We start from the raw sequence: 23,170 nt of genomic DNA, 5'->3' as shown, positions 1-23,170 counted from the left end.
TCATGACATTCAACGATTGTTCATTATGTATGGTCAATTATGGACTCTTTCTGTAACCGTATCAAAAACATTATCTGCTTTAAAATAGGAATGCCTGCCGAAGTTCAGCAGTATGAAAAAAAAGGAACTTATGTTATCAGAACCTGAATTTATTTTGTATGAGAACATTAACTAGTCTTTCATTTCGATGCATAATTTATGATAGCTGATCTCTGCTCATTTTCTATGCATGCTTGGCTGTTCTTATAATGTTCATTAAAAAAAATCAAAATCTATTTTAGCATTTATTTTTATTTAAAAATCAAGTCTGCCATTTTCTACTGTGAACAAGCCCAGGAAAGCCCAAGAACAAAGCTATGAATTTTTACTAGGATAAAGATGATCTCTCTCTCTCCTTCCCTCTCCCTCACGCACATAGATCATTCAATATTAACAGCTACTTTCCCAGGGACTATGACTCACTTCATATGAATCGAGTTCATATGCTAACTGGGCAATTCTCACAGTGGAGGAGAATTGCCCACTATGAATTGAATGTACCATGTGACCCCAGGACTCCACCTAGAGAATGATATATGAGGTGGTCAAATTTGCATAATTTCCTCTATATATATATATATATGTCTCTGTGTGAGCACACACATGTGTATAATGTTGATTCACCTGGGTGTCATTACAAAAAATGAATGGCAGAATTGTGGCGGGGGAAATGGCTGCAGCTTCACCTCAGAAACCGGGGTCACTGCCAGCCTAGGAAAAAGAATTAAATGAACCTATCTCTATCCCCCGCCCCTTTTAAACTGACTGTTTCCCCACATTGCATGGTTAATTAAGCAACCCACGCTGTTTTCCATTCCATCTGCACAGCAGATGGGGACAATAAAAGAGTCAGGTCACTTCCAGCACAAACTCAAGTAAAAATGTCGGTATAAGGTTTTCACATCATAAAGGCTTCTGGGGCCATACATCTGGGTTTTTTGGGGGGAGACAACTTCTCTTTGAAGTTCCAGTGCCAAATTAGAAGCAAGGCACGCTTCCTCACTACCTTACCTGACAGAACAGTAGGCTAACAGAACAGTAGGCTAACAGAACAGTAGTTAAAAGCTGCAGAACTTCACAGGAGGTGGATCATGCAGAAATTGTACTCTCTAGATCAGCACTGCAAGAGGTTACTTTAACACAATGACAACTTCTTTAAACTTCCCATGTTCTTTCCTTTTTGTTCATGGTGGTTTAACAATGCATAATTAAGCTACCTGCAGTGAACTATGATTGGAGCATTCTGTTCTTCTGCACACTGTGTGGCCTCTTCCACTTCCTGAACCAGCTGCAACAGGGCTGGTGCTTGGTCAGGAGTCTTCTGATCTGGCCAAGAAGTATACCAGTAGTGCTTCAGATTTCTTATTTCTTCACCCTTCTATAAGAGAGTTATAAAGAGATTTACACAGGCAACCAGAAAATGTATTTTCCAAAAGGTGAGATTCCTTAATGTTTCAAAAAACATTTTCTTGGGGTATGCAGCATGGTTTACTACGGTAACCCTTGTCAAAGGGGATTTGTGTAATAAGGCCTGATAACAAGATAGAAAATTAAATATAAAGATGAAATGTCCAACCTATCTTAAAGCAACATTATTCTCCCCAAGGATGCATAAGGATCTGTTGCACTATGAAGTCTTCTTATTCCAAAATTATTATTATTTGAAAATTATATATTTTCCTGTCTTTCTGCCCAAATTTTATGATGTGTTGCTTTATTTAAAACTGCAACAACATATTTGCAGATATCTTTCATGAATGGTATATAAATAACTTTAAATATATAATTAACACCAATTGCTGGCAAAGCCACACTGACTCTGCTGCTATCCTGAGATGGCCTCTTGGACTAACTCAGGACATCAGAGTAAAATTAAGGCTTGCAATACTAGGTTGGCAAGGTAGCCAATTTACACTTTTCAGAGGTCATTCTTTCTTGCTGCTATTCAGCAAACTGAAGAGTGTGTTCAAAATATAATTATGTTCTTAATGATATTGGGAGCCTAAGTGGAAAGAAATCATATTTATAACCTATTAGACAGAAATATATTTGTAACTGCATATACCACCACATGTCACTCTCTCTGAAAGTGTAAGACATAAAGCTTTCTTTTTTAAAAAAATACCCCTGTTGAATCAACAGATATGCTGCTCAGTTTTCAGGCATGCTAATTAATTCAGCCTGCTTCACTTTATGGCTGCTTAATCTTGTGCCCAACTGGAGCTATAGGTCACTGGAATGTTTGCTTCAACCTTTTAGTCATTGATGGGGGAATATTGCACTGTGCTATACAGTTACTTTCAAATATATGCATCTATGGAAGGACCCAAGAAAAGCAACATTTGGTACTAAAACTTAAATCAACAAGACCGGCTTAAATGATTTAATTTAATTCCAGTTTCTGGAAACCACAGGAGGAGAGAGTGCTCTTGTGCTCAAATCCTGCTTGCTGGTTTCCCACAGGCAAGCTTTCAGTCACTGTGAGAACAAGATGCTTGACTAGATGGGCCATTGGCCTGATCTAGCAGGCTTTTCTTATGATCTTAAATTTTAAATGAGTTGAAATCATTAATAACTATTGGAGGACAGTTGGTTTTTAGGTGTTCTGATGTGTGGGAATGGCATGAAGGAAATACAAAGCACAAAGCATTTTGACCAGTGAAGTTTGGATTTAGTAAATAAACAAAATCCAGAGAGAAACTGAAACCACCAACACTTAATACCCCAACTCAGGGGTCTCCAAACTAAGGCCCGGGGCCCGGATGCGGCCCAATCACCTTCTAAATCCGGCCCGCGGACGATCCAGGAATCAGCATGATTTACATGAGCAGAATGTGTCCTTTTATTTAAAATGCATCTCTGGGTTATTTGTGGGGCCTGCCTGGTGTTTTTACATGAGCAGAATGTGTCATTTTATTTAAAATGCATCTCTGGGTTATTTGTGGGGCATAGGAATTCGTTCACATTTTTTTTCAAAATATAGTCCGGCCCCCCACAAGGTCTGAGGGACAGTGGACCGGCCCCCTGCTGAAAAAGTTTGCTGACCCCTGCCCCAACTGTATACAGTCATACCTCAGATTGCATACACTGCGGGTTGCGTACTTTTGGGTTGCATACTTGGCGGACCTGGAAGTGTTTACTTCTGGGTTCCGCTGCACGTGCATGCGCAAAAGCGCTCTATAGGCGCTTCGTGCATGTGCTAAAGCGCCGCTCAGGTTGAGTTCTTTTCGGGGTGCGAATGGCACCCCGGAATGGATTGGGTACTCAACCTGAGGTACCACTGTAAATCATATAACTATGATAGAAGATGTTGCTTATGGCAGTGTTTCCCAACCTTGTGCCTCCAGATGTTTTGAGACTACAATTCCCATCATCCCTAGCTAGCAAGACCAGTGGTCAGGAATGATGGGAATTGTAGTCCGAAAACAGCTGGAGGCACAAGGTTGGGAAACACTGGCTTATGGGAGGTGTGGAATATTTACTGTTTTATGAATATCCATATGTCATTAAATTACGCTTATGATGGCTGCTGGCAGAAGAGGGAGAAAGGATCTTGATTGCACCTGGTTGCTCTGTATGGCATTGGGTAAGAGTCCTGTGTAGCACTATTTGTGCCAAAGATGGTGCTGGAAGGAGCCTTTGCGGCACAACAGCACTGAAGACACCCAACTGCAGATGTTATGCAGCTGGATACCTGCTCATGCCACTGGCCCAACAACATTACAAACATTTACAAATAGAAGCACCTGGCCTTGAACTCTTTGCTTCCAGTGCAACAGGTCACAGGAGATCAGGCTGTGATGTCTGTTACTCAATCAGAGAACACATAAAGATAATTTAAGCATTCTAGTTGGCAGCTGAAAATGTAGCTTGGTTTTTAACACCACTTAAAACCTTCTAACCAAACAACACTGTATCCAACTGTATCTTTTATAAATCCTTTAAAAGACCCCCAAATTTTTACTGACAAAATGCTCAGCAGACTTTAGGTTACAGTGGAAGGAAACCAAGCTTAATGAGCTATAATAATAATAATAATAATAATAATAATAATAATAATAATAATAATGGCTTTTTGAAATAGAACTGAGAACAAAATCCTTACTGAGATCTTTGAGAAGTAAATAAGATAAAATAAAACAGGTTGTTGTTGTTCTAGAGCTCTCTCTTGAAACTCTCAGTCTTCACTTCCATCCTCAAAACATTCTGATAAACCACTCCTGATTTTTGTTGCTAAGAAAAAATCCTTTGCCCTTTTTTGCAGCTAGTGAAGCACACTGAATAGAAGGGACAAAGGGGAATCTAAATATGTTGGAATGGGATAGTGCAAGCACCACTGTTATTCTAAAGCCATACATTTAGGTCAGGGGTTGCAAACCTTATTGGACCAGCAAGCACATTTCCAATTCCGAGGAAGTATTGTTGGTGGCTGTCATATGTACCCCCTCCTGACCACCTCATGCTTGCTGTGGGAAGTCACCTATGTCCTGATGGTCCTGACTGTGGAGATCACACAATATTGACACATCTCCATGAGATACAATACTGCTGCTGCTGCTGCTGCTGCTGCTGCTGCTGCTGCTGCTGCTGCTGCTGCTGCTGCTGCTGCTGCTTAACAACAGAGAGCATTCCCCAGGACCAGGAAAAATTCACAAGGTAGGCACACCATACCCACTCTTGCACACAGGGCACAGGAATACACTCACCACACCCATATGGACTATAGGGCGCTCTTGCTCTATCTCTCTCTCACACACCCTATAACTTCACATTGACATAGCCATACACACCTTGCTGCCTCTCACACACAGACCACACATGCAAGCAGACCACACATACATCTCTCCCTCTCTGTCCAAGTTCATCTCTCTCTGAGAAACACACATATACACAGAGTTTACTTGAGCACCCACCCACATAATTCAGAAAATCCCCCCTATGGCTGAAGGGCGGGCCTGCTGATTCTGAACACCCCCCCCCAAATTGTAAGGCCCACCAACGCGATGCCTGTGGGTGCCAGGCTGGTGATTTCTGCATTTAGGATAACCTTTAAAGGCTAGTCAATGTACATTAGAAACATTTACTGAGCAAGCATGCCGTAATAAATGACCAGTGCTAGAATTGTGTGGAATGACTCACAGAATTCTTCCGCTGGATGAGCACAAGTGACTGGAAAGTCTTTGAGCGGCACACATTCAATCTAAAATACCTGACTGCTTTCATTACTATACTAGTGGATTTTAGCCCGTTTAAAAACGGGCGCTAGAGGAAGCGGCCTGCCGGGACTGGCTTGGCGGTGGCGGGTCTTCCCGCCACCGCCAAGCCAGTCCGCAGTGGGGTTTTTTCGCCGTTTGCCTTCCCCTGGGGGAGGCAAATGGCGAAAAACCCCGCCGCGCCGCAAATCGGCTCCGGGACTGGCTTGGCGGTGGCGGGTCTTCCCGCCACCGCCAAGCCAGTCCGCAGCGGGGGTTTTTCGCCGTTTGCCTTCCCCTGGGGGAGGCAAACGGCGAAAAACCCCGCCGCGCCGCAAATCGGCTCCGGGACTGGCTTGGCGGTGGCGGGTCTTCCCGCCACCGCCAAGCCAGTCCGCAGTGGGGGTTTTTCGCCGTTTGCCTTCCCCTGGGGGAGGCAAACGGCGAAAAACCCCGCCGCGCCGCAATTCGGCTCCGGGACTGGCTTGGCGGTGGCGGGATGTTCCCGCCACCGCCAAGCCAGTCCGCAGCGGGGGCTTTTCGCCGTTTGCCTTCCCCTGGGGGAGGCAAACAGCGAAAAACCCCGCCGCGCCGCAATTCGGCTCCGGGACTGGCTTGGCGGTGGCGGGATGTTCCCGCCACCGCCAAGCCAGTCCGCAGCGGGGGGTTTTCGCCGTTTGCCTTCCCCTGGGGGAGGCAAACAGCGAAAAACCCCGCCGCGCCGCAATTCGGCTCCGGGACTGGCTTGGCGGTGGCGGGATGTTCCCGCCACCGCCAAGCCAGTCCGCAGCGGGGGCTTTTCGCCGTTTGCCTTCCCCTGGGGGAGGCAAACAGCGAAAAACCCCGCCGCGCCGCAATTCGGCTCCGGGACTGGCTTGGCGGTGGCGGGATGTTCCCGCCACCGCCAAGCCAGTCCGCAGCGGGGGGTTTTCGCCGTTTGCCTTCCCCTGGGGGAGGCAAACAGCGAAAAACCCCGCCGCGCCGCAATTCGGCTCCGGGACTGGCTTGGCGGTGGCGGGAAAAAGGGGAGGAATTCCTCCCCTTCTTCCCGCCGCTGCCAAGCCAAAGCGGGCCTCCCTCCGCGCCCGCTGCCGCTTCGGCTTCCTCGGGTTCCCCGAGGAAGCGCCGTCCCATGCCGGAGGTGTGCGGCAAGGCTGCCGGGGGGGGGAGCGCTTCTCTCCCCCGCCGCCTCACCGCGCACCTCCAGCATGAGACTGGGCTTCGGAGCGGCGGTTGGCGGAGCGGCAGTTGGCTGTTCCCTGTGTCCCGAGAGCACGGGTCCAATCCCTGTGTCCCTGGTTGTCCCTCCGTCCAATCCCTGTGTCTCTGGGGGACATGCGCAGTACCCCAGGGACACACGGGACATCTGGACGCAGGGACAACATGGACATTATTATATAGGATTGCTTACATGGTTGGAAACCAGACAGACACATAATCAGTGCAGTAATGAAAAGTGGTGTTTCTGCTGTGTTTTATAGGCTGGATATAAAATGGCAACTTTATGAGCAACCCTGGAAAGCCCTTTTTCATGCAGCTCCACATATACCTGAGTGATCTTACCTTTAGGGTAATAAGCCTTAACCGGTAATCGTCTGCTTGTATAACTCTTTTAACTGTAATTTCAATTCCTTCATAGGTAACCTGTTCTTCTGGCCAGTATTCTGTACATTTCTGAAAAAAATATAAACCATACACATAAAATAAGTTATCAGCTGGCACAGGAGTGACTATGCTGTACTAAAAAAAAGTACACTTAAAAAGCAAAATAAGCGACATAACTCCAAAATCCACAATAACAACTTTTTTAGGACCAATCAATGTGTCACAAAATAGGGGGCAAGGTTTTGGGTTTTCCAGGACTCTTCTTCCAGGACACCAACAAATATTGCATAAGGGGTGGGGGGTGCGTTGTAGAAGCATACAAACAAAAAATGGCCAGAATTTTTAGCTAAAACTTGATCTCATTCAGATTGAATTAGTGTCTGCTATAGCTGCAGGTATCATGTTACACTGAGGACTCTGAGACAAAACAGCTGTGGTTGCCCCCCCCCCCCATTTTTAAAAACATAACCTTCAGCTGGCACCCAGTCCTGTCTCCAGACATATTTAAGCAAGTTGTGCAAATTGTTTCCAAAGACCAGTTGTGATATTATGTACTGCCATATATGAAGCAGCAACCACCAGTTCCTTCACATGTCTTGTAAAGCCATAGATTTTTGGCCAGGCTTTTCCTGACCCATAAGATCTGACTCAGCCCAGTTTTTTATCTGTATGAATACCTGTTTTCACATGCTTTTATACTACTGTCTTACTGGATTTATATTATATTAATTTATTATTATTATTATTTATTATTATTATTATTATTATTATTTATATATATATACCGCCTTATACCCGGGGGTCTCAGGGCGATATTTTTGTAGCACACTGCAGAGAGATTTTAGAAATATTAAGTGTTTGCAAACTTTTTGAATGAATTCTACAGCTGACAAATGCAAAGAGCTACTTTAGGTGTGTTGTACCCACAGCTTGCATATGCCAAGTAGAATTGTTGGCTTTCCCTTTGCACAGCAGGCTCTGGATGTTTAAAATCCTCTGGTTGGCAGATCCAGAATAGCCTCCTGCATTTAAAAGAACTGCATAAAAGAAAGTTCCACCTTGATTATTATTAAATGTAATAAATAATATATAATAAAAATAGTAATAACAATGCACTTTTCTCATTAGTAATGGAAGAACCTTTGCAGAAGGGGATTCCCCACCTTTCCCTCAGTATCTCACTCAGTTATCAAAAAGACATCAAGGTTCCTTTACCTTCACCACCTGCAGTGATCATGGAGCCCAAGAAGGTAAAATCTGTCATGGCCTCCATAGAAGGGGAAGAAATGGAGGCAGTGAGAGATTTTACTTTCTTGGGCTCCTTGATCACTGCAGATGGTGACAGCAGTCACGAAATTAAAAGACGCCTGCTTCTTGGGAGAAAAGCAATGACAAACCTAGACAGCATCTTAAAAAGCAGAGACATCACCTTGCTGACAAAGGTCCATATAATTAAAGCTATGGTTTTCCCAGTAGTGATGTATGGAAGTGAGAGCTGGACCATAAAGAAGGCTGATCGCCGAAGAATTGATGCTTTTGAATTATGGTGCTGGAGGAGACTCTTGAGAGTCCCATGGACTGCAAGAAGATCAAACCTATCCATTCTGAAGGAAATCAGCCCTGAGTGCTCACTGGAAGGACAGATCCTGAAGCTGAGGCTCCAATACTTTGGCCACCTCATGAGAAGAGAAGAATCCTTGGAAAAGACCCTGATGTTGGGAAAGATTGAGGGTACAAGGAGAAGGGGACAAGAGAGGATGAGATGGTTGGACAGTGCTCTCGAAGCCACCAACATGAATTTGACCAAGTGGAAGACAGGAGTGCCTGGCATGCTCTGGTCCATGGGGTCACGAAGAGTCGGAAACGACTAAACGACTAAATAACAACAACTACCTTCCATCTCAAGGTTGTATGGCTTGTTCATCTCAGAATTTAAGGTATATTTGTACTCCTATGGCAAATCATATACCTTTCAGCCATACTGCTCGGTAAAAGTGCCATATGAGCCATGCCCATAACCTTATGAGCATTTCTACCCATGATTCATGAGTCAGTGCCATTTGCAAGGGGGAACTCATAATGTGATGGACCCCCACATGGTTTTTTGCATAGGAACTGTCTAGGCCTCCAGGATAAATGTAATGAACGGAGGCCAAATAAAAGTTAAATAAGGGAGATAATACAGAATATCCACATTTTTCTTTAGCATACACCGCTGCTGCACCTTTGCATGTAAGCCGTGCCACAGGTTTACACCAGTGGGAAAATTTGTCACTACCATTTCATGAGTCAAATTTTCACAATTCTGTTCCCCCGCCTCGACGCAGTCTCTCCATGCTACAATAGCGCTCATCCATTGTAAAAAACTGACAAATGTGCTAGTAACTATCTATAGCTCAGACTCCAAGCAGCTGAAATGAAGAACACCCACACATTTCCGTGGGCTGTCTGTCAGTTCAGATTAGACCTGACAAAAGTACTGGAATAGTGAGCCACTAATCCTTGCATTATTGAACGTATATAGCAGGAACACAAAGAGTCTTTCTCAAGCGTCATGGCATAACAAAGGTTTCAGCTCTGCTTCGACACATTTTTAAGACATAGTGTTCATATAATAATTTGAAGCTGGGGGGGGGGGAGAGAAACAAAAGAGCAGGGATGCTAACAAGAAGGGGACTGTAGCCTATATTTATATCAGAGTCTCATGGCATGATTTTATTCTTGAAATAAGAGGTATCAATGAAACATTGCGCTCAATCATATCTTTTGTTAGTACAGAGACTGATGGCATCTACTATACTTTTGTGATTAATGAATGACTTCTAACCAAATGTGTCTTTCAGAAAAAGTGAGTGCGCATGTGCCGTTAAGTTGTACAGCTTTCCTATCTCCTTGGTAACATCCAAGTAGTACTGCAGATACAAGTTGTGATGGATAGATTAGAAGAAAAATGATAGCTGACCGTGATGTATTCAGCTCTTTTGCCCACAGAATTGATTCCCAGAATTTGTCAAACCGATTTAGTCAAACGGTTGCTCAGCTACCTATGTTTTGCATGGCAATCCATACTGCAATATGCCAATGCCTCAAGTAGAAATAGCAGCAGCTAGAAACAACAGGGGTAAATCCAGACTCCTAAAGGGTGTCAACTGCTCAGTTGCTAACCTGGAAGCAAAACAGATGTTGAGAAAATGACAGCAGTGACAACATAATTTGAAGGCAGCTCACTTTATGGGGAGAGGATTGAGTGTGGCACCAGGCCATCACCCGTCATGCACTTTTCCAAGTTGCTTTCTAGGAAATGTAAGTTTGGGTGTGTGAAAGTATTTTGTCCAGGTGGGTAAGTGAGGCACCCACCCATGAAAGGAGCAAGTCCTTGTTACCCCAGGAGAGGCAAATAAGCATGTGAACAGCTTTGATATAACACCCTACCCTTGCTGGCGGATCTCACCCTCCAAAGTAGCTTTGGACTCCTACTAGAGGGGAACCTTCCAGGAGCTCCATGTGATAGAGAGATTGGAGGATCCTATAGAGTAGATTATATCTGCTGATAAGTACCAACTCTATGAAGGTGGCTTGGCTAGGATCTGGAACAGTCACATTGTTATCCCATGTGACAGGAACAATGGTGTGTAGTGGAATTACCACTAGGGAGCTGAGTAGGAAAGGAAGGAGAAGAAGAAGAAGAAGAAGGGGAAATGGCAGAGAAGACAGAGAAATAGCTTTTTTAAAATTAAGGAAAAGAGAATTGGGTATGGAAAAGAAAAATGTGCTAAAGAAATGTAGGAGGAGATTAAGCAAAATAGGAGCAGAGTCAGAGCTTTGTCCTGGATGAGGCAAAGAGGTAAAGTGGAGAGACAAACACAACCAGGATGTTACATAAAGGTTGATCACATGGTTCCCTGCCTCTCCTGGGCAGGAGGAATACCTAACCCAGTCATAGATGGTGCCTTCTTCAGCACCCCATCCAGAGAAACTAGGGCACGGGAAGGGACGAGGCGAGAACTGGTGGACAAACGAGCACAACAATGTTCTTGGATTGAAAATAGCTACATTATTGATTACAGATGCAGGTAGGTTTGGCTTAGGCATTGGGTGTTCTTTCTGGTTGATACTCCTTCCTGTTGGCTGGAGATTTTTAGGGTTGTGCCTCAGTTAAAGGCTACCTCAAGACGCAGGGCCGGCTCTCGGGCCACCAGGGAGCTGCCGTGCGGCTGTGCCTGCTGCAGCAGTGCTGCGCCCGGCAGACAGCTGCAGTGGGAAACGGGGCGGGGGGCGCGCCGGAGCGATCTTCGCACCACGGCACCCGGGCGCCCGATATGCTTAAGACGGCCCTGTCAAGACGTGACTAAGCTGGTCCTCTAAGCTGCCCTCTGGAAGTTCTGTGGCCCATCTGCTCTCCTATAGGCTTCAGGACAAAACTTCCACCTAGATTCCTTTATTGGAGGACCCTGAGATATTGCACCTGTTGGAGGGGAAGGGGGTGATGCACCACTTCATCCCCTTCCAGAAATAAAACTACAGGATTCAACCCGATGCCTTATCTACCAAAAGTTGTGATGAGGAAGGCAAAAAACCCAAATGGTCTAAATTTGTTTCCAGGCAAATTCCTTCCTGGACCTGAATATAGTGACCAAATGTATCCAAAGCAAGTTTATGAACACAGGATCAACAGACCCAATTACTGGGTGGGTGAGCGAGTTGATCTGCCACTGACTGCACTGCTTGAAGAGAGTGCAGCTGGCCTTTTAAGCTGCAGTGGTGAGCTAGAGAGAAACTTTGCTCCCTCTGGTCCACTGCTGATGCTCTTCCCACCCTGAAGGCTATGACTAACCCATTCAAATTATAGGTTTTGGTGGCAGGGCCGTCTCAAACAGGTCGGGCACCCTGGCGCTGAGGCACGGAGATCGCTCCGGCACCCCTGCCCTTGCAGGCCGCAGCGCGGCTTTGCCGCGAGCGCCCCCCCTGCCGGCCTGGCACCCTGCGCCACCGGGACTTTACCTAGAGTCGGGCCTGTTTGGTGGGCAAGCCCAGCATCCACCATGCCAGGACTGCTGCAAAGGAGGGAGGGATCACCCTCTCCCTCCCATGTCCTGCTGAGCTGGGCTGGACTGCAAGCACTGCCCACCCAAGGAGCAGGGATAAGCGACCATTTCTAATCAGCATTCATCCTTGCAACTGGAGCACTATAAGGGTAGAAATCATACTTCTCTAATAACATAATTAAGTGCTGGGAAAACACAGCGTCCATTACCTTTGGGAAAGTCATTTCAATCTCACAACAAACAAGTAACAAATGTATTATTCACCTTCTTCAATGTTGGGATGGGGCTTACATGTGTGCTGATGTTTTGCTCATCACGCCTTTTTAAAGCACTCCAAACCATGACTATTGAGGTAATTTACAAAGCAAACTAGCTTCATGAATGGAAGCATATTTTATTCAATCATTTCCCATGGCTCAGGCATCCACTGTGGAAACATCAATTACAACATGGGAAAAAGAGCAGAGACTCAGCATTACCTCATTCATCTCTTCTATATTGGTAATCATGACAATAATTGGAGAACGCTCCTGCCACACCATTCTCCAGAAATCACTGACAGTATTAACTATGGGTCCCTGAGTAGCAATGTACACCTTTTCTTCTCCTCTATAGCCCTGCCAACAAAGCAACAAGGGTTCATTAGTGTTGAGCTGTGCACAGACCTCAGTCCTCCAGTCTTTTACCCAAGGACAGTTAGCAAATCAAAAATAAATGTACTAGTGCACTCTTTCTTCCACCTCCCCCCACTTCACACAAGCCAAGGACAGAAGGCACAACTTCAATTTATACAAGCAGCAATGGTTGCTATGGCAATGGAAGCATTTATGCTATGCAAGAAGCATGGTTAAACCAAGCTCGATTACGCTCTTTTTGGTTTTGCTGGAGCCCATGAGCTGTGTTAGACCCTCAGGGTTTAGCAATGCCCAGGCCTTGAAATCTGAGGTCTCCTTGGAGAAGGTGCAAGGGGAGCAAGATTTCCACACCACCAACAGCCCTTCTGAACTGTTGGATCCAGACATCCCCACCAGAAGTCTCCACAGTTTCCTGACTGGCTCCCAGAACCACCCTTGATCTGCAGGGACAAAGCAGAAGAACACAGCCAGGCAGAAGCTTCAGAGCTGCTGTTGAAGTAGCTAGATAGCTGCATGAGGCTACTTTTGGGAAGAAGGAGGCAGCGGTGTCACTAGCCTTCTGGCTGCCCGGGGTGGCAAACCCGAAGGCACCCTGCCGGGGGGCAGAGAGAACATCCGTCACATGCATCACACTATGGAGCGGGTTGCTGGGCGGCAGTGCTCCAGCGCCCAGATCCAAGGATCCCAATGTTAGAGCGGCGGCGGCGGCGGCAACCCACTCTGTAGCTCCGCCTGAGCAGGAAGAAGCACAAAGTGAGCTACGGAGCGGGTTGCCGGCGCCACTGCTCTAGCATCGGAATCCTCGGATCCGGGCGCTGGAGCACCCCTGCCGGCAACCCACTCCGTAGCGCCCTTTGTGCTTCTTCCTACTCAGGCGGAGCGGCAAGGGGCGCCAGCGGAGACTGCTCCGCTTTGTGCTTCTTCCTATTCAGGTGGAGTGGCAAGGGGCGTCAGCGGAAACGCCCCTCGCCGCTCCGCCTGAGTAGGAAGAAGCACAAAGCGTGCTATGGCTTGCTGATCCATAGCACACTTTGTGCTTCTTCCTACTCAGGCGGAGGTGGAGTGGCGAGAGGCACCAGCGGCTGTGGCTGCCACTGCTCTCTGGCCCGCCCCTTGCCTCTGCCCCACCAAGAAGAAGCGAGGGGTGAGGCCAGCAACATTGGGGCCTCCACGATGGCGGTCGCGCTGCCGCCACGGTAGCGGCAGCCGTTGGTGGAGGTGGCGAGGGGGCACCGCGCTGCCCCCCGCAGAGTGGAGCCCAGGGCACCCCCCCGCCCCCTATTGCGACGCCCCTGGAAGGAGGAAGGATATGTAAGCACCTGCCCAGATCAGGGTCTGGCTCAGAGCCAGGAGTAGATGGAGCCTACAGCTCATATATAAGTTCTCTCTCTGAGTTGTGTCAACCACTACCAAATAAGCTCCAAGTTCCAGGGAACCAGGGAAATGGCCATAGGGACAGTAAAGAGGGCTGGTGTCATTCTCTGATACTGAAGTAACAACAGGTGGCATCCAAAACCATTGCAAATGTTTTTAAAGACTACAAGGTGTGTTTTGGGGGTGGGAATGGTGATCTATGGATTTTTGCAGCTATTCATGAATAACTGAAACCCAAACAAACCACTTACGCGGAAAACCCTTCAGGATTGCTTAGCTCTTACCCTGATGTAGTTGGCATTGATGTAAGAGCTCAGGGGATCATCTTGATCGTCTGAGGTAAGGCACACTCTGCTGTGAGGATCTGGAAAACCAAAGCAAGAGTCTAGAGTTATGTGCTACAATGAAACATGATACCCTTCTGTACTGAATGAACTGCACAGCTGTCCGCAACAGCAGAAAAGTAATCGGCAACAAACCCTTGGTGAGAAACACTGTGGCAATGTCAAATCATCCAAAGCTTTGATCCTAAAAATGTAGCCGTAGCCCTGGCAGCTATGAATCGGATCAAAAGCCTTGGTAAGTCTACTCTGCTTCCCTCAGGTGGCCATCCAGGTACTTCTGAGAAGACCAGGTATGACTTGAATGCACACAGAAAAACTGGTATCCAGTGGCATACTACCTCAGAAGAATGCAGATGTTCCATTTAGATATCATGGCTAGTAGCTATTGACAGATCTATCCACCATGGATTTATCTAATCCCCCCTTTAAAGCCATCTAAGGCAAAAATGCATCACTACATCTTATGGCAGCAAGCAGACCATAAGGACACACAGCAACACTGCACCAATGCTGGGGAAGCAGGCTACTTCTGCACCCATTACAATGCCTTTGTGACACTGCCTCTTTCTCCAGTTGTTTTTTTTTTAATGCTATTTATTTTCTTGCTTCTCTGCACGCAGGCCTTTTACTGGTGTCAGCCATGATGCCTTGCTACTACAGTGGGCAGGCTTGGTCCCAGTACCAGTGCAAAGGCAGAGGTGTTCCTTTGCACTACAATTCTGGAACCTTTTAGAGGATGGAGCTTGGATTTGGGCCTCTTTGAAATTGGCCCTTTTCATCCACTTAGGCTGGCACTTTTGAGACAAGAACATAAAGCAAGCAACCAGCTTCCTCAAAAGACGCCGATTCTTTTCAGGTTTTTTTTTTAAGAATTCCACAACAAATTTGTAAATCTGCAAAAGATATTTCCTACAAAAGAAATATAAATTAGCTGAATTAAAGACTATTATCATTTCTCTCAGTAACTGCAATTAACTGTAGATTTGCAGGCAACTGATCATTAAGTTAAGTGCCTGTTTACCTTTCATTTTAACTAGAGTGAACATCTGTTTTAGTCAACCTTGAATATTTCCCCTTCCTCAAAAGCAACACATTCCACTTTGCAGGCAACTTTACCAATCAAGTGATTGCCGTCCTTGAATATGAAGCTGCAATAAGAAAAGGACGTCCTGTTTAACTGAAATAGACCAAGTCCTCAGAGCCACATGCACACATACGGCTTAGAGCTGTCCATGGCCTCTCTCTGTCCTCTTCAAGACATGCATCTCACACAGGTATAGTAACAGATTGATTGGTAGGTGATTGTGTGGGACGCTGGCTTTGCAGAATAAGAAACACTGGGAGCATGGCAAGAGGAAGGCACATGCTTTGGTAACCATCACCCCTTGCTATACATACTTCCCATTTCTCTTCCTCTGTATCCTATTTCAGACTGCACATTCATTGGGACAAGAAGTTTCCCCCCCTTGCTTTTGTGAAAGTACCATGTACAGTTATAGATGCTAGCAGTGTTGACCTTCCTCTGCAAAATCTCATTCTCTCCCCAAAAAATCCGAAAGCTTGCCAAGCCCTCTCCATTACCAGCAATCTTACCAGTACGTTGGCACAAGGATTTGCTGCAGTGCTGCCCAAGTTCCAATGAAATCATTACAAACCCCTCAAACCACCCTTGTGTATGCCTAACTAAACAAAATGAAAATCAGGCATCCTCCTCACTATTCCTCAATCTGTATATACTGAGGGAGAAACGAGAAAAACAAAACCACAAAATAATAAAAATGAACTGACTATATTGTGTCAGTTATGTGGGGGGGGGGGTTTCATACCAAACACCAGGGAGGCTTCCGGCTTCCAGTTTCTATATAATTCAGAAGGTCTTTAGAAGTTGCAAATAAATAAGCAGGTTGCAGAGCTGACTCTGTTGTATGAAAATGGGTAAAAGCAAACAGCACACAGACCAGTTGTTTGCATATAGAAGACACACACAGTTCAGTTCAATTCAATTGTCTCTAGTTTAAGGGTTTCTGACAGCAGAGCTGGGAACAATCTTTGTGTAAGACCTTGAAAAGCAGCTGCTAGTAAGAGGAGGCAATGCAAGGTTAGACTAAAGCTCAGTGGCAGAGCAAATGCTTTGCACACAGTATGTCCCTGGTTCAATCCTTGGTGTCCCTTGGTAGGGCTACGAAAAGACTCCTGTTTGAAACCCTGTGGAGCCACTGTCAGTCAGTGCGGAAAATGCTGAGCTAGCTGGACCCGTAGGCCTGAGGTGATATCAGGCGGCTTCCCAAGTAAATAGACCAATGGTATAAGAAAGTACTTTGTGGGAGATCCTTGTTATTCACTGGTTCTGCCTGGCCAATTGGAAACTACATTTACTTGTTGATGTGGCCACTTCAGAGATACAGCTGGCTTTTGTCAGAGGTCTCACTTACCCCCTGCTGCACACCAAGAGAATCCATGAATGAAAGCAGCATAAAAATATCAAGCACAAGGATAGCAAAGCTTATTCCATCGTCTTTCAAGTGTTTTTAAAAAGCTCACAATCATGTGCAATTTCACACACTTCAATATCACACAGTACAATAAACTTCAGCTTGACGAACAGCTGTAACGTGGTTATGGTGCTTACTTGGGAGAATTGTTTTGTAGCGATTCTTTCGGACCAAACCTGGAATATCATATTCCTTTGGATCAACAAAGTTCATCGGAATTTCCTGTTGAAAGATACACAATATGAGCCATTAACAGATTCTGAAGGGACAGGAAGAAGCAGAATTCTGTTGTTTTCCTTTGAATATGAAGTAGTGGCAGCAATGAAATTAGCTCAAAGATGTGATGTGACATTTCTAGTTATTTTTTACACTCCAAAATCAGATTCCTGGATTCCTGGGGGAGAGCCTCTTTTAAAAAATGAATATTAAAATGCTTCTGAAAATACTCACTAAGGAACACACAGTTAAGAGTTACTTTTAGCACTTAGGAGAATGTTATGGGCTCTGTTGTGACCAAAGGCTTATGCACCAATATTGCAGAGGGTGAAGGTGCTTAAATACACTGAAGCCAACTGCTCAACTATGTGTAGGATTGAAGCCATAGCATTCCCTTAGATATGGAAGCAGTAGATGAGCTGCAGCACAGAAAAGGCTCTTCCTGGGCAGGTAGAGTGACTTCTCATGTAATTTATTTTAATATAGGTCAGTACTTTGCACTTGCTAGACTGTAATTCTTGTCCATTTGTGCAGAACCCATTGCTGACATTGGCCTGGTTCACACGTAAGGCTAAGTCAATCTATAGCTAAGCATGAATGGGCAAGCCACCCCCAAACAAACCACAAGTGGTAAGCCAAGAACATACCTTAAATATAGCTTGTTGCTTGTTTGGAGTGAAACAAACCACAAGCCTGGAGAAAGTGGGCAGAGAAAACTTTTTCTCCCTCTCTCATAACACTAGACCTTGGGAAGATCAATGAAGCTGAATGTTGGTGGGCATTCATGCAGCACATGGTTAAACTATGGAACTAGTTTCCACAGGAGGCAGCAATGGTCCCCCACTTGGATGGCTTTAAAAGAGGATTAGACAAATTCATGGATGAGAGGGCCATCAGTGGCCAACTAGCCATGATGGCTATGATCCATGATCCATGGCTGGAGGCAGCAATGCTTCTGAATACCAGTTGCTTGAATCCTGATTGTGGGTTTCTCACCGCCATCTGTGAGAACAGGATGCTGGACTAGATGAGCCATTTACTTGATTCTTACAAACCCAGATTATCACGATACTCACAAAAAACTCTGTCTGGAGTACAAAAGAATCTAATGCTTTCTGGTGCAGCTCCTCCTCAGTGAGAACGTTTGATGCTGTCTGGAGGTATTCTCGAGCTGACTCTTCCTTTGGGGACATAATATAGCCAAACCCTTGCTCAGAACAGCCTGGAGTGCACATGTCCAATGTGAGTGAAACATTTGAACCCCTCCTGTGCAAGACATAACACACATTTGTTGATGATTGTGAAATAAGTCAGGACAGACTGCCTACTTTCCTTGTTTACTTTGGGCAACACACACAAACATGTTGTTCCCCAAGCCCAATCTATCTAAAGATACCTGATACCATGAGTTTAAACCATGCATTATAATATTCTCCAAGCTGGAGAATGCTGAAATAATATATAGTTCAGGGAATTGCACCAGCAGTTCAAAAATACATACATATATATATAATACAGAATACAAAAAAATAAAAATACAAACAAAATTATTAGCTTAAAAAGAATAACTTGATTTATTGTTGTCAGCCTTATCATAACAATATTGATGATGTTCCCTTGATTAGCTACCATCAGTTATCAATGTTATCACCAACATAATTTACATCAACATTTTGTCCAAGGGCCTAACCAGATCCACAGTTAGGATTTCCTTTCAGTTTTTGCTTTCCTATAGAATAGCACTATGACTTCTGCTTTGAAGATGGGGACTTGGCACTTGGAGAAATGGGTCAAACCCTCACTACCCATGTCCTTTCTCAGATATAAACCCATCTACTTCCAGGGGTGGTGGTGGTAGTAAGGAGGAGACAGAAACAATATCTGCACTTGTCTTTCCACATACCCACGGAGCTAATAGTAGCTTTCCAGAAGGCAGGGGGCGGGGATTAATGTCGGTGAGGAAAGATGCCCAGAGCATCTCCATTCTTCAAACATTTGGGACTAATAATCAAAGCAAAAAAATGTATATGATCCTAATGACTGATATATCTGGTTAGGTCTTTAGCCACGATGGTGAATAAACTCAGTGTATGACTAACTGATCACTGTCATTCAAGAGTTACATTTTTGTTCTAAAATTCAACATTTTCAAAAGATTCTCTCATATAACTTTATCCCTAACAGGGAGGGCACTGAAAACATCTGGAGGGCAGGTGCTGGCTACTCCTGCCCTAGATCAGCCACAGATGCCTATAAGAGCACATATGAAGCAACTATGGAGTCCAGTTCTCTTGCTCTGAATGAAAACAAACTCTGCCCACTAATCAGGTTCCTATTGGGCTAATGCACTCAGAATGCCTACACCTCCACCTTTCTGGACCCATGCTCTTTGCATTTCTTTACCTTTCTTGCAGTCCCACAGATTTAACCGTTAGGGTTGCTGGATCTGTGTCTACTTTCATATCCATCACACAGTCAAATACTGGTGTCTCTGGCACGGGGTCCAGATCGAGGAATTCATCTTCAGTTTTGTCCTCTGTCCACTCGGAATAGGTGAATGAAGGCTGGCGGCTTACAGACTGTCGCCTGTCCTCTTGGGGGGGAAATGGGGGATCTGGAGGTGTCTTCAGCAGATACCAAATCTATGGGAAAATATACAGCATCTGGACCTTTCTGCATGTTTGAAAAAGGACTTTCCTTTTTAGTGATCAATGGGTCTATTATCCCTCTTCATAATAAAACTGCACTAAAGCAAGCTGGAAAATGCTACACAATCAACTCTTTCTTGCAAGTGTCACAAGAGGACTGTCCATTCTATGTTTGCAGTGAGGCAAAGGGCTTTATGGAACCTGCTAGGCATTGCCACTGACTATAGCAGAGCCGTTCCGTGCATGGAAAGTCTGTGTCAATGCCAAATGTGAAATCACTTGCTCCTTTGTGTAGTGATCAACTGTGAATGAGTGCACAAAAATCACATGTAAGCCTAGGTCACAGGCTGTGACTACTCTAGAATCATGGAGAAATATGATAATTCCCACCCCACCCCACCCCCTGTCCCAGAAAGGGGAAGGCTGTTTGAAAGAGCAATCACTGCCTGCTCACAGTCTGCATACTCAGAGCTGGCTTGCCCATGAGGTGGCTGATTCAAGTGGCACCCCCCCAAGGGGTGGCACGCTGTTTCACCACCCAGCTTTGCTGCTAGTCTCCCTGGCTTCTAGAAGGAGAGCAGGTCTAGTGGCAAAGCTTTGCAGAGCACCTCCCCTTTTGGCAAGACAGAGAAATGGGATGGCACTCTGCCACCCAACTTTGCTGCTGGGCAGGAGGGAGAGATCTCCCTCCGCCCAGTGGCGTGGCGGACCTTTGCACTGTTTTACCACAGGTGAGCGAAAGAGGAAAAAGCTGTGCTCACACACCTAGCAAAGCAATGCTACAGTCAAACCATTTTTAACTCTCCAATGAAGTATTGCTGTCTTTAGCCAGGAACTCAATTCATTTTAAAAAGATACTACATAGGTCTCTTGCAAATACTGTAGAAGAGAGTTATTTTATAAGTTCCTTGTTCACAGTCATTCAAATAATCTTAAAAAGAGGGGAACCAGTCAATACAGCTCAGGAGCCTGAAAAGAGCTCATAGATTAACATCATTATCCTGATCTGAAGCTAAACGTGGAGCAGGGAACCAGGTATACAGAAAGGCAGAGTGTGACACAAGTCCCAAACTAAAATGACTATTGGGCGACAACAAATGTTTAGAAAATCACCTTTCTTGAAAATTCAGAAAATCTGACATGTAAGGAAGGGTTCTACTCAATTCATAGCATTATACTTTATTTAGAACACATATTATAACCAGAACTGGCTACCCCGTTCTCAAATTAAGTCACTAAGTTTGAAATGGACACACACGCACACTGGCATTTTTCAAATATCTCAACATCTCTGAGAGAAGAGAAGAGAAGAAGAACAACTGTTCACAGAGAACAGAACAAGGATCAATGAGGCAGGTTCAGGTTGAAATGTAATTTCCGAGCTACTAGAGCAAGTCAGCAATGAAATAAGAGCTTAAGGACGCAAATCCAATCTACCCCTTTGGGGGCTGTCAAGGAAGGTTAAAAGAAGCCTCCGTTTATAGGGGCCTCACCTAGAGTTAGGATGTCCTGTGATGGAGGGCAGGGTGTTGGCACAGTCAGTCTGCTTGGTCTCTATGACTGTGCAAATAGTGTTTCCAGAAAACTGCATTAAATCTAATTCAGATATTAAGCTGTTAAATACACAAACCAACTTAATTTAATAATCTGTGAGGATAAGGCTCAAGGCTGTTTTTATTCAATGCAGAATATCCACAATTTAACAGCTTGCTCAAAGGGCTCCACTGTTTAAAACAGTGTGCTGCCTCCAATCTCTAGCAAAGTGCCAGGACTTCAACCTCTCCTTGTCCTCTAAGGAAGTATCCAAACCAACAGGGATTTTTTTCTTATGTGATCTGCTAAAGAGAATGACACAAGTGCTTTTCAGTTCATACATCATTACATGTTCTGCCACCATTTGCTTTCTACTCCCTTCTATTTATGTAAAATTATTTTTTCATAACATATATGTATATTTTTTCAAATACTTCATCTCAGAGAAGTTTCGACTGTCCCTTTTCCTGGTCACTTTCATTTACTGCCTTCATTTTTAGAGCTTTTATTCTTTTTCATTATTTGTGTGAATTTGTGCCAGTGTACTTCTGAGTCCATTTACCAAGACACCTTGTTAATTTTGACCTGATTTCTTCTTCTAGCAGAGGTTAAAACTGGGCTGTTTCACACAATGTGTCAAAAACTATAATTGATATTGTTGAGCTGCAACAGAAAAGTGAAGAGAAATAAAATGTGATAGGAGTGTTACTCTGGCAGTACCCAAAGGTGTGATCTATTCTACAAACGTGTATCAGTTTTCTAGCAGTGGCATTCTCAAATAACCATGGGAAGTGTAGTTTGGTGAGGTAAACTTTGTGATTCTTCCTTTCTCAGCAATTATAAATCCAAGAGTTCTCTAGGATGGAATATATTACTGTTAAACTGGTTTAAGTCTGCAGTGTAAATATATCCTAACTCTGTGAAAAGGGGAAATCTGTACTACATGCTAAATGATGTGATAACCAACGCAAAAATAATACTGTTGCATCGTCACATCAGTACTCAGGTTTATTGTGAACAAGAAGTCTGAGAAGTACTTAAGTCTTGTGGATCTGTATGACAATGGTATTTAACCAGCATTTGCTATAATAAACATGTAAAACATGAAGTGGACATAGACCAGGAAGTTGTAGCAAATCACTAGCCTTGGTCCAGAACATTTCGTTACTTCCTAGCCAGTGTGGTGTAGTGGTTAAGAGTGGTAGACTCCAAATCTGGTGAACCAGGTTCGGGTCTCCGCTCCTCCACATGCAGCTGCTGGGTGACCTTGGGCTAGTCACACTTCTTTGGAGTCTCTCAGCTCCACCCACCTCACAGAGTGTTTGTTGTGGGGGAGGAAGCGAAAGGAGAATTTTAGCCACTTTGAGTAGTGATAAAGCAGGATATCAAATCCAAACTCTTCTTATTCTTCCTAAACACTGTTTTACACATATGTATTACCCTTTTTTTTCTTCAGTAGCACCTTAAAGACCTTTTTTTCTGGCCAAGTTGTAAGAATTTTTGACCAGTCAAAGGAAATATACTTCTCACATTTTCTGTATCTCACAAGATACCAAGAGAATTTTTGTTATTTGAAATAAAACCAAAATTAACAAGTGTGACATATTACTGTAGACATATTACTGTACTGTAGTGAGTGCTCACAAAAAATGTAGTATTTCTTTAGCCCTTAACATGTGTACTACTGTTTAGGGCTACAGTTTGCCTTGAAGCAAATGACTGATTCAACAGGAGGGAAGTGTTCAGGAAAGACGAAAGAACAAAGGACACCTTCCTCACTCCCCACTCTTGAACCTGCCATAAAGCACTAAAGAATTCAAAGTCGGGCTGCCTGTCAAGGGCACTACTGCTACATAGTGAGGTGGGGGAACAGGGAAAGTTTATGGAGAGAGGGAAAGGGAATTTACATTTCATAGCACTGTTGACAGGGGGAGTTGAAAAAATAAATAAAATAACAAGTCCTGCATTTATTTGACTGTCCCTATCCCTTTCCAGGATACAGTCAAACCTCAGTTGTTGAACGCAATCCGTTCCGGAAGCCCATTCG

At 44.7% G+C, this 23,170-nt stretch overlaps 1 protein-coding gene across 9 annotated transcripts in view; it reads right to left on the bottom strand.

The window, feature by feature from the left end:
- PTPN5 (protein tyrosine phosphatase non-receptor type 5) overlaps positions 1-23,170 on the bottom strand; it is a 71,955-nt gene that overhangs the window by 5,222 nt on the left and 43,563 nt on the right. For 8 of the 9 annotated variants that reach the window (XR_015949099.1, XM_088666534.1, XM_088666546.1 and 5 more), the window contains 7 exons: positions 19,346-19,584; positions 18,019-18,208; positions 16,864-16,948; positions 14,175-14,254; positions 12,361-12,498; positions 6,795-6,905; positions 1,257-1,417 (listed from right to left, as the gene is read on the bottom strand). Coding sequence is in view for 8 of the 9 variants with exons in the window: in XM_088666534.1 (XP_088522660.1) it covers positions 1,257-1,417; positions 6,795-6,905; positions 12,361-12,498; positions 14,175-14,254; positions 16,864-16,948; positions 18,019-18,208; positions 19,346-19,584 (1,004 nt within the window). In the remaining variant the exon portion in view is untranslated. The remainder of the gene's footprint in view (positions 1-1,256; positions 1,418-6,794; positions 6,906-12,360; positions 12,499-14,174; positions 14,255-16,863; positions 16,949-18,018; positions 18,209-19,345; positions 19,585-23,170) is intronic. The other variant, XM_088666548.1, reaches the window with a different exon arrangement.

The sequence above is a fragment of the Zootoca vivipara genome, chromosome 1 (assembly GCF_965207765.1).
Source record: "Zootoca vivipara chromosome 1, rZooViv2.hap1.1, whole genome shotgun sequence".
Classification (NCBI taxonomy): Eukaryota; Metazoa; Chordata; class Lepidosauria; order Squamata; family Lacertidae; genus Zootoca; species Zootoca vivipara.
The sequence above is the reverse complement of the archived record's forward strand: the minus strand, read 5'-3'. Positions and strand labels throughout refer to the sequence as shown.